At 42.1% G+C, this 15,349-nt stretch overlaps 1 protein-coding gene across 5 annotated transcripts in view; it reads left to right on the forward strand.

The window, feature by feature from the left end:
- CDC42BPB (CDC42 binding protein kinase beta) overlaps nucleotides 1–15,349 on the forward strand; it is a 159,803-nt gene that overhangs the window by 81,188 nt on the left and 63,266 nt on the right. For all 5 annotated transcript variants that reach the window (XR_010921157.1, XR_010921158.1, XR_010921159.1 and 2 more), the window contains exons 7-9: nucleotides 2,256–2,456; nucleotides 7,072–7,320; nucleotides 8,509–8,588. Coding sequence is in view for 2 of the 5 variants with exons in the window: in XM_067555018.1 (XP_067411119.1) it covers nucleotides 2,256–2,456; nucleotides 7,072–7,320; nucleotides 8,509–8,588 (530 nt within the window). In the remaining 3 variants the exon portion in view is untranslated. The remainder of the gene's footprint in view (nucleotides 1–2,255; nucleotides 2,457–7,071; nucleotides 7,321–8,508; nucleotides 8,589–15,349) is intronic.

Here is a 15,349-nt window from a genome sequence, read left to right on the forward strand (position 1 = left end):
TCTAGGTAGCTTGCTAAAAATAGAAATGAGGATGCTGTGCTGCAGGTTTCAGTACCAGCTGTACAAGCCCATTTGACACGTCTTTCCCCCGTCACCCCTTTCCCCCAGGTACATACTCACTCGTGCAGATCCCTGTACCGTGGTGTCCTCACTTCTATTCTTAGTGAGATAACTAGAGTACAGCTAACACAGGTACTTCTATGTGAGCTGCCATTCACATCCCTGGCTGCAGTGTAGCTATACCTTAGAAAGACTTTCAGCATTCCAAAGGAGGGGGGAGTGGGGTAAAATCAAAATATGTACATTTTTACGTACATTTGGTATATATAGCAAGGGTGGCCAAACTTACTGACCCCGCCTCTCCCCTCCGAGACTCCCCTGTGAACTGGGTAGAATCCTCTAGCCCCACCAGCCTGCTGCAGGGCAGAAGCTCTGAGCTCCACTCCCCAGTCTGGTAGGCGGAGAATGGGGGGGGCCCTGCAATTTAACTGTAAAATAGCTGCATGTGGCTCACAAGCTCACATTTGACCACCCCTGGTTTATAGCATTTTATACTACATAAAAGCATACATATGTATTAGTTACCCATCTGCTCCTCAACCATTGCATTGCTAGCTCTTGAATTTCTTGTTGGTGTTATGGAATATCTATAGATTAAAAGGGTTGTTAGCAATTATTTATTGATATGAATTAGAACTACTGGCTACAACCTTCAGGGAATCTTGAAATCATGGGAAAAACTAATCAGAAATCAAGGCAACCAAACTAGAGGGAGGGAGGAAAGGGAGGAAGGAAGGAAGGAGGGAATTCATCAGGAGCCCACAACTCTTGGATTAAAAAGATTCAGAGAGCCCCTAACTATCAACTGGTCTGTTTTAAGTGTAAAGGTTGAAACAAACTTGTAACAGCAGGTGAAATGAGGCAGCCTATATTAATCAGGCTATGTCCTTGAACTGTACAGTTGCTCACTATGTCTATAGCTCAGAACAAATAATGTCTTGGCCTAATTCAGAAATCTTCATACACTTGGCATAAAATCCTCAGGCATTAAATCAGACTCCAGATGTCTCCCAGCTCTCTTCCAGTCTGCACACAAGTTGTTTCATCTCCTAGAAATCATTGTGACAAAAGAAAGAACCTGAATATGGTAGCTGGCCATCCTGTATGCTACAAATTTGATATAAATGTCACAGTTAATGTCCCATATCTGTGTTCTGTGCAGTGCTGGTGGTGTGATGAGTACCCCTGTTGGAACCAGTAATGCTTGTAGCATCACCCAGTCACCGAAACAGTCCAGAGCCTGATGACATTCCACAACCCAAAAGTGTCTGTCTTGGCCTTATCCAAAATAATATGCAGAAGGAATTTGAATGAGTCATGCCAACTTCACCGTATGATATCTCAGTAGAGTTTGCCAAAGCAGCATAAAACTAAACACCTGCCACCATGCCCAAGACTTTCCTTTTATGTGGATAGCTTAATAGCTCATCTCCTTATCCCATCCAATTCACCTATCCTGTAATCCACCATGTTAAGCCATTTTCCATCCACCCTAACACATGATGCACAAAAATTTAGCTTTACACTCAGAATGGGAACTCCCTCCAGTCTGTCAGCGGTTCCTCGGAGTTGGCAGATGATTGTCCTCCAATAAAATGATAGCCAGTTATCGCTGGTGGATCTGCTAGTGACTAATGAGATCTCTAGTACCTCCAAATCAAATCACAAAAATGGGCATGGGAAATGGAGTGGGAACTCAGTAGTTCCCTGCTCTCCCCACTTCCTACCCTCACCTTTGACAGCCGTTTACATCCTTAAACATGCACACATGCTAAGGCAAAACATTTTTCTTCGTGTCTTAATGGTGTTAATTTAGTCTTCTCTTGCCCTTCCTTTTTTCCCCAGCAAGTTCGGTTGTTCTGCATTTCCTACTGCACGTAGAATATACATTTCACCTTTAGAGCACTGGGAAATCAGAATTTGCCATTGATAACTTTTATGTTTTGCCCAAAATGTATTAAATGAAGTTGCATTGGAGTCAACTTGTATTTAACCACGCTTTTTGTTTTGAATTTTGAATTTTCTGTATGTATTCATTAGTTCCTTTTAGTGTTATGATTGATAATTCTTTTCCCTTTTATAAAAACAAACATTTCCTAATGTCTTCATCGGCCAGAAATACTAAAATATGATTTAAGAATGCAGTCTTGAGGAAGCCTGGAAGCCTTCCAGAATGATGCTTGTTTATTTTTAAGGTACAATCTTCTGTGGCAGTTGGTACGCCTGACTACATCTCCCCTGAGATACTGCAAGCAATGGAGGATGGAATGGGAAAATATGGACCTGAATGTGACTGGTGGTCTCTGGGTGTCTGTATGTACGAAATGCTGTATGGTGAAACACCCTTTTACGCAGAGTCATTAGTGGAAACCTATGGAAAGATTATGAATCATGAAGTAAGGAATATAAGCAAACCGCACATATTTATCAAAATATTAATGCAGAAATTGACACCCTTTAAGGAAAACATCATATTTGTGTGACGACAATTCCATAGTATTCCTTGAAACGTTTGTTTACATTAGTGTGGTTTTGTAGGATTATCAGCTTGTGTTAAGGAATCTGTTTATTAGCTTTCCTGAGTTTGCAAAAATGGAAAAACCATCAGCTACTGCTATAATTTGAGAAGGCCTCCAAAATTTTTTTTTTTAAAAACTTGTCAATCTTGTAAAATAAAAAATGAGAACTAAACCAGCCACCATGTTTATGGGGCACACTGCAGTAGCAGTTAGGTAATACATTATTTGCACAGCTGGGTACACTTTCTGTTACACTGATAAGCAGTACAAATAAGGAAATAAGAAAAGTAAAAAATGTGAGTTTGCGTTTCTTTAGAGTGATTGCTCATATCCATTCCAATATAGGTGTGTGCACAGTTCCCGGAACTTTTTTCCCCTTAGCAGACCCCATAGGGCCGGCTCTGGTGCTCCCTGGAGTGCCGCGCCCATGCCTCAGCACGAGGCACTGCCGGCCCTATGCACCAGCCCTACGCCCCCTCAGTCTCTTCTTTCCGCCCGTGATGGTCGGATGGAACTAGCACTTGCTCTCTGCAAGTGCCATTCCCCTTCTTTGATCTCCTTGTTAATCAAAGTACCTAGTTAGTTTAAGTAGTTAAGTGTTGTAGCTTAGGAAGAAGTCCCTGATGGACTTAAGGTGGCCGGGCTATGTCCCGGCCGCCTGGGTTTAACCCCCCGTTCTCCCCCCACTGGGTACCTTAAGTGCCTGGAGGGACAGCAGACGAGTAAGTTATGCAATGCTTTAAACCGTGAGCAGAGCAGAGAGATCAGGTTTAAAGCCTTGCTCTAGCGCAGCGCTCCGCTCTGTGTCCGGGTCGTCCTGCTCCCCCTCGGTGCAGTGCTGCTAAAATAGTTACTAATTGGGACTTTGTCAGAAGAGTTAAATGATATAAGGACTTTCATGCCTTGCCTATGCTAGAGCTCACACTGTTGGTAGTGCTGATGCAAAACAGCTAGCATTCCCTAGTGTGGATACAGTCAAAGAGTGTTATTTCATTTCTGTTTTTAAAATGTTGCTAAGTTGAGTATATGTGTATTGGAGGATGTCATATCTTGACTAGTTTTGGAAAGTTGTCTGATTTGTCAGTTTTGTGATATTTTTGTGGTATTCATGCCTCTAAATGCTTTTGTAGTTTCTATTGTCTTGCTGGCTTAATAATGCAGTCTATCTTGGGTTTTGTTCATAGATGTGATTATTGAAAATTTCCTTTTAAAAATTTAAACTTGAAATTAATTTAGGTTAAGTCTTGCTATTTCAGAACGCTTTGCCAATATTTGTGATTTGATAATCCCACTTAATTTTTTTTAATGTTCTTTGTTACTGAAGAAGACCCACAGAAACTGAAGGGGAAACTTACAAAGTGTACAGGGTAAACAGTGAAACCTGACTGTTCACAGACAATGTCAAATATGTAAAGTAAATAAACTAAAAATAGAAAAACATTTTCCCCTCATCTTTCATGTATAGTAATTTCAAATGTGAATTTTTAGATGTGATTTTTAAGTTGACTTTAACTTTTATATTTGATCAAGATTAAAAGATGTTGTCACAAATAATGTATTATGCATTACACTTGTGAAGGCAAATATTACATAAAGATTACAATGTGGTTAGTACAGATGCTAAAATACTGAATCACATTTTTTCCCTATGTGTACTATTGATTGACACAGCCTAGTAAGTATTACATTATTTTTATTAATGAATCTCAGATCTGAGAATGATTGATTCCCCCCCCCCCCCCCAATAAATAATACACAATACAAATAAATAAATGGCTTGATATTGTTGGTACCAAACTATGGACCTTTTAAATTATTACACAGCCTTACTTTTCTTAGCAATTTCAGTAGCAAAAGTTATTAAAGTGAAGCCAGTTTAAATACAAAGTTCCCAAAACACTCCACTATGAAAGGAGCTAAATCAAAATTTAATATTTTAGGAATTAATTTTTTATTAACATACCAAATTTCAAGGCAAATATTACTTGCTTTCAGAAAGGCTATTAGTGCTGTGAAGTCAGTTTATTTCTCCATGTAAGATTTCTTAATTTTTAGAAGAACCACAGAAAGTTAACACATGCCATATAGTTTTAGGCAGATTTTTGTCATTATGCAAAGTCTAAAAATTTTTAGTATTAGGTGGAGAGCAAAAGCTTAAAATACCATAAAATACATTTTTAAAAGACTGGCATCAGCTAAAGAGCCACAGTTCGGAGAACCTGATCTCTTCTTTGTGAGGATTGTCATGCATGTTTTTTAGCAAGCAGTGGAAACATCAAGGGATAGATTCTTAGTAGGCTGGTGAGCCTGTCACAATGTGTACCACTGGTTATCTGCTCCTAATGCCTCATACTCTGCGAGAGTATGCCATGCAGAATCAAAATTAAATTTGAAAGTTAAAAGCTTCAGTTTTCCCCAGTAGAGTTAATGTATTTACAATCAATATATTGAAACCAATTGATAATGTATTAATGCAGAGGGGGAATGGTTAAAAATGGATTTGAAAAAGCTAGTAAAATTGGATAACGTTTCACTGTAAAACGAGTTACCCTTAGCAAGGGTCATAAAAGGCAATAAAATAAGAGGTTCTTTAAATTCATTAGGAGTAAGGGAAGGATGAAAGTGAGTGTAGGTCCTCTACTTTGCAGGGAAGGTGAGCTAATAGTGGTTGACACCAAGAAGGTTGAGGTTTTGCTTCAAATTGAACTGAAAAGGTTAAAGGTGACCAGATGCTTATCACAATGAATATTAACAACACAGGGGAAGGAATATAGACTGGAATAGGGAAAGAACAGGTTAAAGAATATTTAAATAAGTTAGATTTATTCACATTGGCAAGGCCTGATGAATTCATCTTTGAGTACTTAAGGAACTAGCTGAAGCAATCATTAACAACTGTTCTTAAGAACTCATGGAGGATAGGCGAGGTTTTAGATGATTGGAAAAGGACAAACATAATACCTGTCTTTAAACACAGGAACAAAGAGGACTTGAGGAATTTTAAACCAGTCAGTCTAACTTCAATATCTGGAAGGATACTGGAAAAATGATTAATCAAATTGTAAACACCTAGAGGACAATAACGTAATAAATCATAGCCAACATGAATTTGTCAAGAACAAATCATGTCAAACCAACCTAATTTCCTTCTCTGACTTGGTTACTGGCCTAGTGGATTGGGGAAAGCTTTAGATGTGATATTTCTTCATATTAGTAAGGTATTCTCATAAGCAAACTAGGGAAATGTAGTATAGAGATTACTATAAAGTTGGGTGCACAGCTGTCTGAAAGACTGTACTCAGATCTGTGGTTTGCTGTCAATTGGGAGACGTATCTAGGGGAACCTACAAGGGTCTGACTTGGGTCCAGTATTTAATATTTTCATTAATTATTTGGATAATGAAGTGGAGAGTATGCTTATAACATTTGTGGATGACACCAAGCAGGGAGGGATTGCGAGCACTTTGGAAGACAGGATTAGAATTCAAAACGACCTGGACATATTGAAGAATTGGTCTGAAATCAGAAAGACAAAATTCTATAAAGACAAGTGCTAAGTGCTACACTTAGGAATTAAAAATTAAATGCACAAATATAAAATGGGGAATAACTGGGTAGGTGATAGCACTGCTGAGAAGGAGCTGGGTGGTTATAGCAGATCACAAAATGAGTCTGAGTCATCAATGTGATGCAGTTGCAAAGAAGGCTAATATTATTCTGGGGTGCATGAACATGTGTGCCATACATAAGGCACAGGAGGTAATTTTCCTATTTTACTGATGAGGTCTCAGCTGGGATATTGTGTTCCATTTTGGATGCCACACTTTAAGAAAGATGTGGACAAATTGGAGAGTCCAAGGAGAGCAACAGAAATGATAAAAGGTTAAGAAAACCTCTGAGGAAAGGTTAAAAAAAATTGAGCATGTTTAGTCTTGAGAAAAGAAGACTGAGGAGGGACCTGGTAGGTCTTCCAATATGTTAAGAGCTGGTATAAAGAGGACAGTGACTGATAGTTCTCCAGGTCTGCTGAAGGTAGGACAAGAAGTAATTGTCTTAATCTATAGAAAGGTAGATTTAGGTTAGATATTAGGAAGAACTTTCTAACTATAAGGATAGTTAAACACTGGATTAGCCTTCCAAGAGAGGTTGTGGAATCCCCATCATTGGAGGTCTTAAAGAACAGGTAGGCAAACACCTGGTGGGGACAGTCTAGGCATACTTTTTCCTGTCTCAGTGCAAGGGGCTGAACTTGGTGGTCTTGATGTCCTTTCCAGCCCTACATTTCTTTGATTCCATGGTTCATCACACTGAAGACTTCCAATGCCCATTATAGACTTGAAAATGGTGGCTATATCTATTAGTTTACAGTGTCATTTTTATAGTCTAGACCTTAACTTCTTTACCAAAATAATTTGTATAAATTGTATTTTTTCCCTTTCACAAGAATTTTCCAATATAAAATTCTCAAATGAGATTTGTTTTGTTTTTCTAGGAAAGATTTCAGTTTCCATCTCATGTGACAGATGTATCTGAAGAAGCAAAAGACCTTATCCAGCGACTTATCTGCAGTAGGGAACGTCGACTAGGACAGAACGGAATAGAGGATTTCAAGTCACATCCATTTTTTGAAGGACTTAATTGGGATAATATTCGAAACCTAGAAGCACCTTATATTCCAGATGTTAGCAGTCCTTCTGACACATCAAACTTTGATGTAGATGATGATGTATTGAGGAATCCTGTGAGTCTTTCATTTAAACATTACATTATGGCCTTTGTGTGTGTGTAAAGTAATAGTAAAATCTGTAGTTCAGAAGTGAACAACTTGTTTCTACTTCGTTTTTAATAAAATATGTCTAAAGCATAACAGTTGATAAACTATGCTAATGCAATATCAAGGTTAAGTTTTTAAACCAGGAGTTCTCAAACTGGGGGTCGTGACCCCTAAGGGTGTTGCAAGATTATTATGGGGGGGGTTGCAAGCTATCAGCTACCCCCATACATGCTGGTAAGGGTGGCATGGCATGGGGGAAGCCATCACAGCCTGAAATATTTTCAAACGGGGTCCCAGCCAAAAAAGTTTGAGAGCCCGTTTTAAACCCCAAAAGCCAGGAAATTGAGTTACATTTCTCCTGCAACTTTAAATCTACCCGCTTGTTCATAGGCACTACGATATTTTCATATAACATGGAGTAAGATGACCCACTGCTCATCAAAGCCACACCCAAGGCTCTCAGTTTATGGTCACAGGTATCCAGTTCACATGATATCATGTTGTATTCATCCCTGCCTCTTGAGCCATCTTTGGATTGCAGTTGACAAGATTTCTGCTTTTTCAAATACTTGAGAATAGGATTTTTTTTTCCATTTCAGTCTCCTACTTGCTTTCAAGAAGAGCAGAAGGAGAGTATGCTATGTGCACATGAGCTTGTCTCATGCAAGTATGCAGTCATAACACGCAGTCACTCTGCGTTTTGTTTTGATGGATTGTCCAGCATAAGAGTTAGAATATTAACACAGTCACAGCATTCATTTTGTTACCTGATCACTTTTCACTTGTCTTTAAAAACAAAAACAAAATTTATTGTGAATGCATTACATTTTGGGTTTGTTAAACAGAATTGTCCTGTAAGTGGAGTGTGAATAAGAAGGGGATTTGCAATGTATGTGATACATTGTGAATTACCATATTTGGGAAAAGGTTTTTTGGAACAATGGGAGATTATTTTACTCAACGAATAACCACATACTGTGTGCTGATATATTCTAAGAAAAGTTCGCTCCAGAGACCACCCTTATAGATTCTAAGGCCAGAAGAGGGACCATTATCATCATCTAATCTGACTTCCTGAACACTGAGGCACAAAAAAAGCACTTAAACTTTTAAAAAATTATTTGTTTGGTTTTCACTCGTGTTCTTTTTATGCAGGAAATCGTGCCACCAGTTTCTCATACTGGCTTTTCTGGATTACATTTACCTTTTGTTGGGTTTACATATACAACTGACAGGTAGGCAAAAGAAGCAGTTACTTGTTACATGTATATCTTAAATAGGGTTAATTCTAGAAGGTTTTCCTTTTCACAAGCACACTGAACGATGTGTGTAGATAAAATACCTTTTTCTTATTGTACATGAACATTTTTGCTTTGACTACAAAAATTAAAGGTATTTTATTTATACTTAATATTTCTTTATGTATTTGAAATAGAGTTTATGATGCTTGTGGCTCTTTCATTTTGTGGTATTTATATGTGGTCGCAGATGTTGAAATAGCATTTGCTGCAGAGATAACTATGGTAGCAACAGAATATAAATATTCTTTCTGGAGGACCTAAAGAAATGTTAGTATTTTGGATTTTTTTTCACTGTGCCATCACATGAGGCAATTACAGTTGCTATAGTCACTATTGTATTTAAAAAGTTCCTCTTTGGGATGTAGCTTCCCATACATCTGAGCCAGTAGATTAAAAGTTGTTGTTTGGTAAAATCCCATGTAGTTTTCACGTAGCCCTAGAAAACATGTTTTTCAGGGGTGTTTTTGGCTTCTGATCTCTTTTAAAAATGTCTAATTTCAAAGAGAAGCTATAGCAGTATCAAACTTGCAGTATATCTGATTTTATTAATAGAATCAAAGCCACAATTTTCTATGTGCAAAAAGTATCCACATCCTGCAAACATCTATTTAGATTTTGTTCTCATGTAGGTGTTTGGTGTGCAATTATAAATAGGCCATCTTTCCTAGAACTGATTTATGGACGTGTGGCTGGTGCAGCTGTAAACAAGTTCACAGTTGGGATTTTTTACCCATTAGCAATGGCTGATTTGGAACATTCTCGTTCTAAGAATGTGATGAGCCAAGATTTTGGATCAAATTTTCAAAAGCACTTCAGTCACTTAGACTCCTAAATTCTATTTAAAGCAAAGTGGAATTAGGTTCCTAAGTGCTTTGGGTGCCCTTTCAAAATTTTATTCTTCACTCCACACCAGAGTCAAATAAGGATATCTATTGCATAACCTGGGATAGAAGCCAGACTAAAGGCAGTCCACCGGCCCTCCTGGTAAAAGGTTGGGAGTGAGCTAATGACCCATTTCTGTAAACAAGACGTTACGAAAACCTATACTTACTGCCCAGTTCAACAAACTCAATCTGACTCAATCAGTTCAAATAGACCTAGAAGAGAGATGATGATGCAAAGTGGCCAAACCCCAAAGGAAAGTACTCCGCTGATAAATTTGCTTTCTTCTAAATCCATCACAAAAATGGGTACATGGAATGGATGGATACTATATGATCCTGGTAAAATGGTCCAAGTAATGAAAGAAATGTACAGATCCCAATTAGATATACTAGGCCTAAGAGACATGAGATGGGTAACATCAGAACAAATAACTTTCAGTTAATCATCCTATATTCTGGGCTGACAGGTGCCAATAATGAACACACACATGGCCTGGGGTCTGATAGAATGAGCATGAGTTTCAGAAAACCACAGTAGCCAAACTGTGGCTCCTGAGCTGCATGCAGCTTCTTTAAAGTTAAAGTGCGACTTGCGGGGCCTTCTATGCCCCCGTCCTGTCCCCCCCATTCTCCGCCTACCAGACTTGGGGGGTAGGGAGGAAGAGACTCGGAGCTTGTGCCCTGAAGCATGGTCATGGGGCTAGAGGATACTGCCCAGAGGGAAGGAGGTATTTCGGGAAGTCAATAAGTTTGGCCACCCCTGGATTAGAACAATACAGTTTAAATCAAAGTTCCAGAAAATGTCCACTATTGAATATTATGTTCCAACAAATCCAGCTAGCCAAGGGGGAAAAGAAAACTTTTACGAGCAGCTACAGAACATAATAGACAAAGTCCCAAAAAGAGAGATCCTCCTAGTAACTGGAGATACGAACGCTAAAGTAGGAAGGAACAACACTGGCAGGGAAGTAATTATGGGAAAACAAGGCCTCAGTGAATGAATTAAAATGGTTAAATGTTCATTCCACAAAAATCAGCAAACAACCTGGTCATCAGAGAAACTATTTTCCCTCGCTGCACAGTTCATAAGATAACTTGAAGGTCACCAGATCATAGTATGAGAAACTCAAATCACATTATAATGCAGTACAGATGGAGAAGAACTTTAGAAGATGTGCATAACAGGAATGGGACAATGTGGAACAGACTATGCCTTAGTGGTAGCCACATTAAGAACAAAGAAGAGACATGAACAGCAGAGATGTCCATGTTACAACATCACCAAACTAAAACAGATGACAACAAAACAAGAGTTTAGAATTATCAAAAAGGTTACAGGTGCTTGAAGATTGAGATGATGGAACACTAGAAGGCAAATGGAAATGAGTAAAGGATAATTTCACTAAAACTTGTGAAAAAGTGCTGGAATTCAGGAGGAAACATCACAACTAATGGTTATAGATAATTAATGGTTATCTGCAAATACCTAGCAGAAAATAGACGGTACGAGAGATACAATTAAACAGAAATTAAATCAAGCAAGAACACAGATACAGTGACTCCAAGAGGAATATACTGTAGAGAACGGTGAAGCCAAAAAAAGACACACAAGACTTTATAGGCTTAATTACATTATTCCCTGGGTTAAACTGTTCTTCCCAATCCTCTTTGGCAATGTCTAATATACCCCGTGGATGGCAACCGTATGATAGTTCGAAGGGAGAGAACCCAATGGACTCCTGGGGAGAATCTCCTGTATTGCAAACATCAAGTACGGTAGTAAGACATCCCAATCCTTTCCGTCCTGCGCCACCACCTTCCATATCATGCTCTTGAGGGTACGATTGGAACCTCTCAACCAGGCTGTCCGTTTGTGGATGGTGTACTGAGGTCCGCAGGGCCTGGATACAGAGCAGCGTGCATAGGTCTTTCATTAGTTTGGACATGAAGGGAGTCCCTTGGTCCGTCAGCATTTCCTTAGGGATGCCCCCTCTAGCAAAGACCCGGAGCAGTTCCTTTGCGATTGCCTTGGATGTGGGGTTTCTTAGCAGAATGGCTTCAGGGTACTGTGTGGCATAATCCAGAATGACAAGCACACTTTGGTGGCCCCGCGTTGATCGTTCTAGTGGCCCCACCAGATCCATAGCTATCCTCTCAAAAGGAACTTTGATAACGGATCGGGGCACTAATGGGGCTCGCATGTGAGGCCGGGGGCTGTGCAGCTGGCACTCTGGGCAAGAGACACAGTAGCGTCAGGCCTCTACCCGTATTCCCAGCCAGTAAAAACTCCTCAGGATCCGGTCCAGGGTCTTATCTGCTCCTAGGGCAGCTCCAACATTGCCTTGGTGTTTTTCTGGCACCTAGAGTTGTTCCACTTCCTCCTGTTGTACTTGTGCTACATGGTACAGCAGGTCACGTTTGATGATATAGTATGGTCCAGGGCCCTTGGTCTTCCCCTCCGTGGGCACACCATCTATCTCCGCTACCTCCTTCCTTACATTTGCATATAACGGGTCGTTGGCCTGATCCTGCCTGAAATTCCCTCGTAGGAAACCTAACTGGCCTACCTCTAGGGGCCCAACCTCACCTTCCTCCCCAGTGTTGCTCCTACTAGTTCGGGAACCGCCTATGGATCCTCCCTAGTTTGAGCGGTCTCCTGGCCTCCTGAGTGGGTTCACCTACCAACCAGGGCGGTTTTCTGGTTCCCAGCCAATATTCGAGTCCCTAATCTTTTGTCCACCCTCCTTTCCCACCTGGATTTCCAGGGTCTTCCAGGGGGTGAAAATAGTTCTTGGGCAAATTCAGCAAAAACAGGGGCAGCACTGGTTGCCTGTGCCTCGGTCTCAGCCCGGGGTATGCCGTCTGCTCCAGGCTCTACAGGGGGGGCAGTAGGTTCTCGAACTCGGGAAAATCCCTACCAATCAAGAATGGGTAGGGAAGCCTAAGGACAACCCCTGCTGTCACCTGGGTGCGTTCCCGTGGATCTCGATCTGTGCCGGGTTTGAGGGGTAGAAATTTACAGACCCATGCACGCAGGTCACCCCTGTGTGTTTGGCCCAGGTCAGCTGGTCTTGCCCCACTAATTTTCCAGAGACCAGCGTGACAGCACTCCCTGAATCTACCAGGGCCATGGCTTTGATGCCATTTATCTTTATTTGCCTCGTATATCCATGGGGGGCTATTACAACCTCTACCAAGCCAATGAGACCACAGCACCCTCTGTGACCTCCTAGATTGTACTGCATGGGCTCCTCCTGGTTGGGGCACTGGGCTGCTATGTGACCCAGTTCCCCGCATTCATAGCACCAGTACTTTAGGCTAGCCCTCTGCCTTGGGCTATTTGGTCGGCTCCCCCAACCCTCACCCCCCAAGTTCCCAGGTCCCTTCTATCCTCGGGCTGTTCCTCAGAGTCCTTGTGCCCGGTCCCCGGTCTCCTGATAGTCCAGGAACCAGGGTTGGGGGCCACCTTCCGCGCCCGCCATGTCTTCTCCCGGGGGGTCAGGGACAATTCACGGGCCGCCAGCTGCCTGTCTACCAAGGCAACCAACTTGTCGTTGGTAGAGGTGTCATTCTGTCCAACCCAGGCTTGGAGGTCCAATGGTAACCCCTGCGTATAACAGTCCATCACCAGGAGCTCCAACAAGCTTCTCGGCTCTGAGGGCCTCAGGGCACAGCCACTTCAGGGTCAGATGGATTAGGTCAAACAACTACGACCGTGGTGCTTTGTCTTCACTGTACTGCCATTCATGGAACCTCTGGGCTCTCACCGCTACCGTCACTCCGGACCTGGCCAGGATTTCGGCCTTCAGCTGGGGGTAGTCTGCAGCAGCTTCTGCCGCCATATCATAATAGGCCTTCTGGGCCTCTCCTCCCAGGAAAGGGGCAAGGACACTGGCCCATTGATCTTGGGGCCAGGCCTCCCGCAGGGCTGTTCTTTTGAAAGCCTGGAGGTATGCCTCTATATCAGCCTCTCGTGTCATTTTTTCTAGGTAGTTGTTGGCCTGTACGGTCCACACCTCATCTTGGCTGCGTCCTCGCTCCACCAGGATTTTCACCTGGCCTACCACCTTCTGAAGTAGGGCCCGGTCCTGGGTAGCTTGGCTCATCAGCAGGTGGTTGGTCTCTTGCTACAACCATACAGCCTCCTGCTGGGTGGCTGCCTGGACCTGGGTAGCCTCCTGCTGGGTAGCCATGGCTTGCATTAAGGCTTTGACCGCGTCATCCATCTTGGGAGTGGGGTGGGCTAGAATCGCCCTGGTTTAACTCCATTGTGTGATAGATCCCACTCCTGACACCACATGTGGCAAATGAGTAGCAGCTATGTGCTGCTGGCATCATACTCTCAGCTGCAGTCTTTTCCCCTGGGCTAATTTCGCCCCCTCTGTCCTTCTGGCTTCTTGGGCCTGGTACCTTCCTCAGCACTCCTTTCTGCTCCTCCACACACTGGTCCTTGACACAGTTCTGCACTCCTTCGCACAGCACAGCACGGCACTCCTCCTCCTCCAGTTCACGGGCTGTCTGGAGCAGAGGGTTTTTATCAGGCACCTGGCTGGGCCTTAACTGGCCTCAGCTGCTCCTAATTGCCCCTTAATGACTTCTAGCTAGCCTGTAGGGAACAGAGCCCTGAGCATTCTGGGGCTTACATACCTCCCTTTGAGCACTCTCCTACTGTCCTCTGCTCTCGCTGTATCACACCTCTTACAAAATACATGAGGAAGAAAAAATACCAATGGAGTGAGAAAAGGGTCATTTAGTGAAGCTGCCAGAGAAAAGAGATTTCATCATTGTAAAAACTGGAGGGGTACTCAATTGATGTCTGTCCCAAGTAATATATTTACTTTTATTATTCTAGACAAATAAAGTGGTAGTTCCAGGTTCTACTTCAAGTGATTGCTCATATCCATTCCAATATAGGTGAGTGCACGCCACCGTGCACTGGTTCCTGGAACTTTTTTCCCCTTAGCAGACCCCTTAGGCTCAGCTTAGGCGCCCCCTGGAGTACCGTGCTCATGCCACGGTATATGAGGCAACGCCGACCAAACGGGCCCTCAGTTCCTTCTTTCCTCCTGTGATGGTTGCTGGAATGTCTTGCCTCTTGCCTTTCTCAAGTAACATTCCCCTTACTGACTCTGTTAATCGTTGTTGAATAGTTTGAATAGTTTAATGTTAAGTGTAGTGTTAAGTATAGTGTTAAGTTAGTTAGAATTAGAATAGACGCCCTTAGGGACTTAGGACCGGACCGTGTACAGGAGAAATCATGGATGGATCAAATAGTAACCCTACGTATCATCATCAGACTTGTTAATCGAATGGCATCACCACTTCATATGAATTTTTTAGATTTCCAAACAACCTTTGATATCATGGATAAAACAGTTTAACTGAAGTTGCTACACCACTATACAATCCCTCAGAAATTTCAAAGCTTCTATGAAAGTATGACATGCCAAATAATACATAACAGTGAAGTGACTAAGTCATTCCAGGTCACTACAGGCATCAGACAAGGATCATAGAATAATAGAGTTGGAAGGGACCTCAGGAGGTCATCTAGTCCAACCCCCTGCTCAAAGCAGGACTAACCTCAGCTAAATAATCCCAGCGAGGGTTTTGTTAAGATGCAGCTTAAAAACCTCTAAAGATGAAGATTCCACCACCTCTCTAGGTAACCCATTCCAGTGCTTCACCACCCTCCTAGTGAAAAACTTTTTCCTAATGTCCAACCTAGATCTCCCCCACTGCAATTTGAGACCGTTGCTCCTTGTTCTGTCATCTGCCACCACTGAGGACAGCCTAGCTCCATCCTCCCTG

Source organism: Emydura macquarii, unplaced genomic scaffold (genome assembly GCF_026122565.2).
Source record: "Emydura macquarii macquarii isolate MOO-44397 ecotype Brisbane River unplaced genomic scaffold, CSIRO-AGI_Emac_v2 contig_1551, whole genome shotgun sequence".
In the NCBI taxonomy this organism is placed as follows: Eukaryota; Metazoa; Chordata; order Testudines; family Chelidae; genus Emydura; species Emydura macquarii.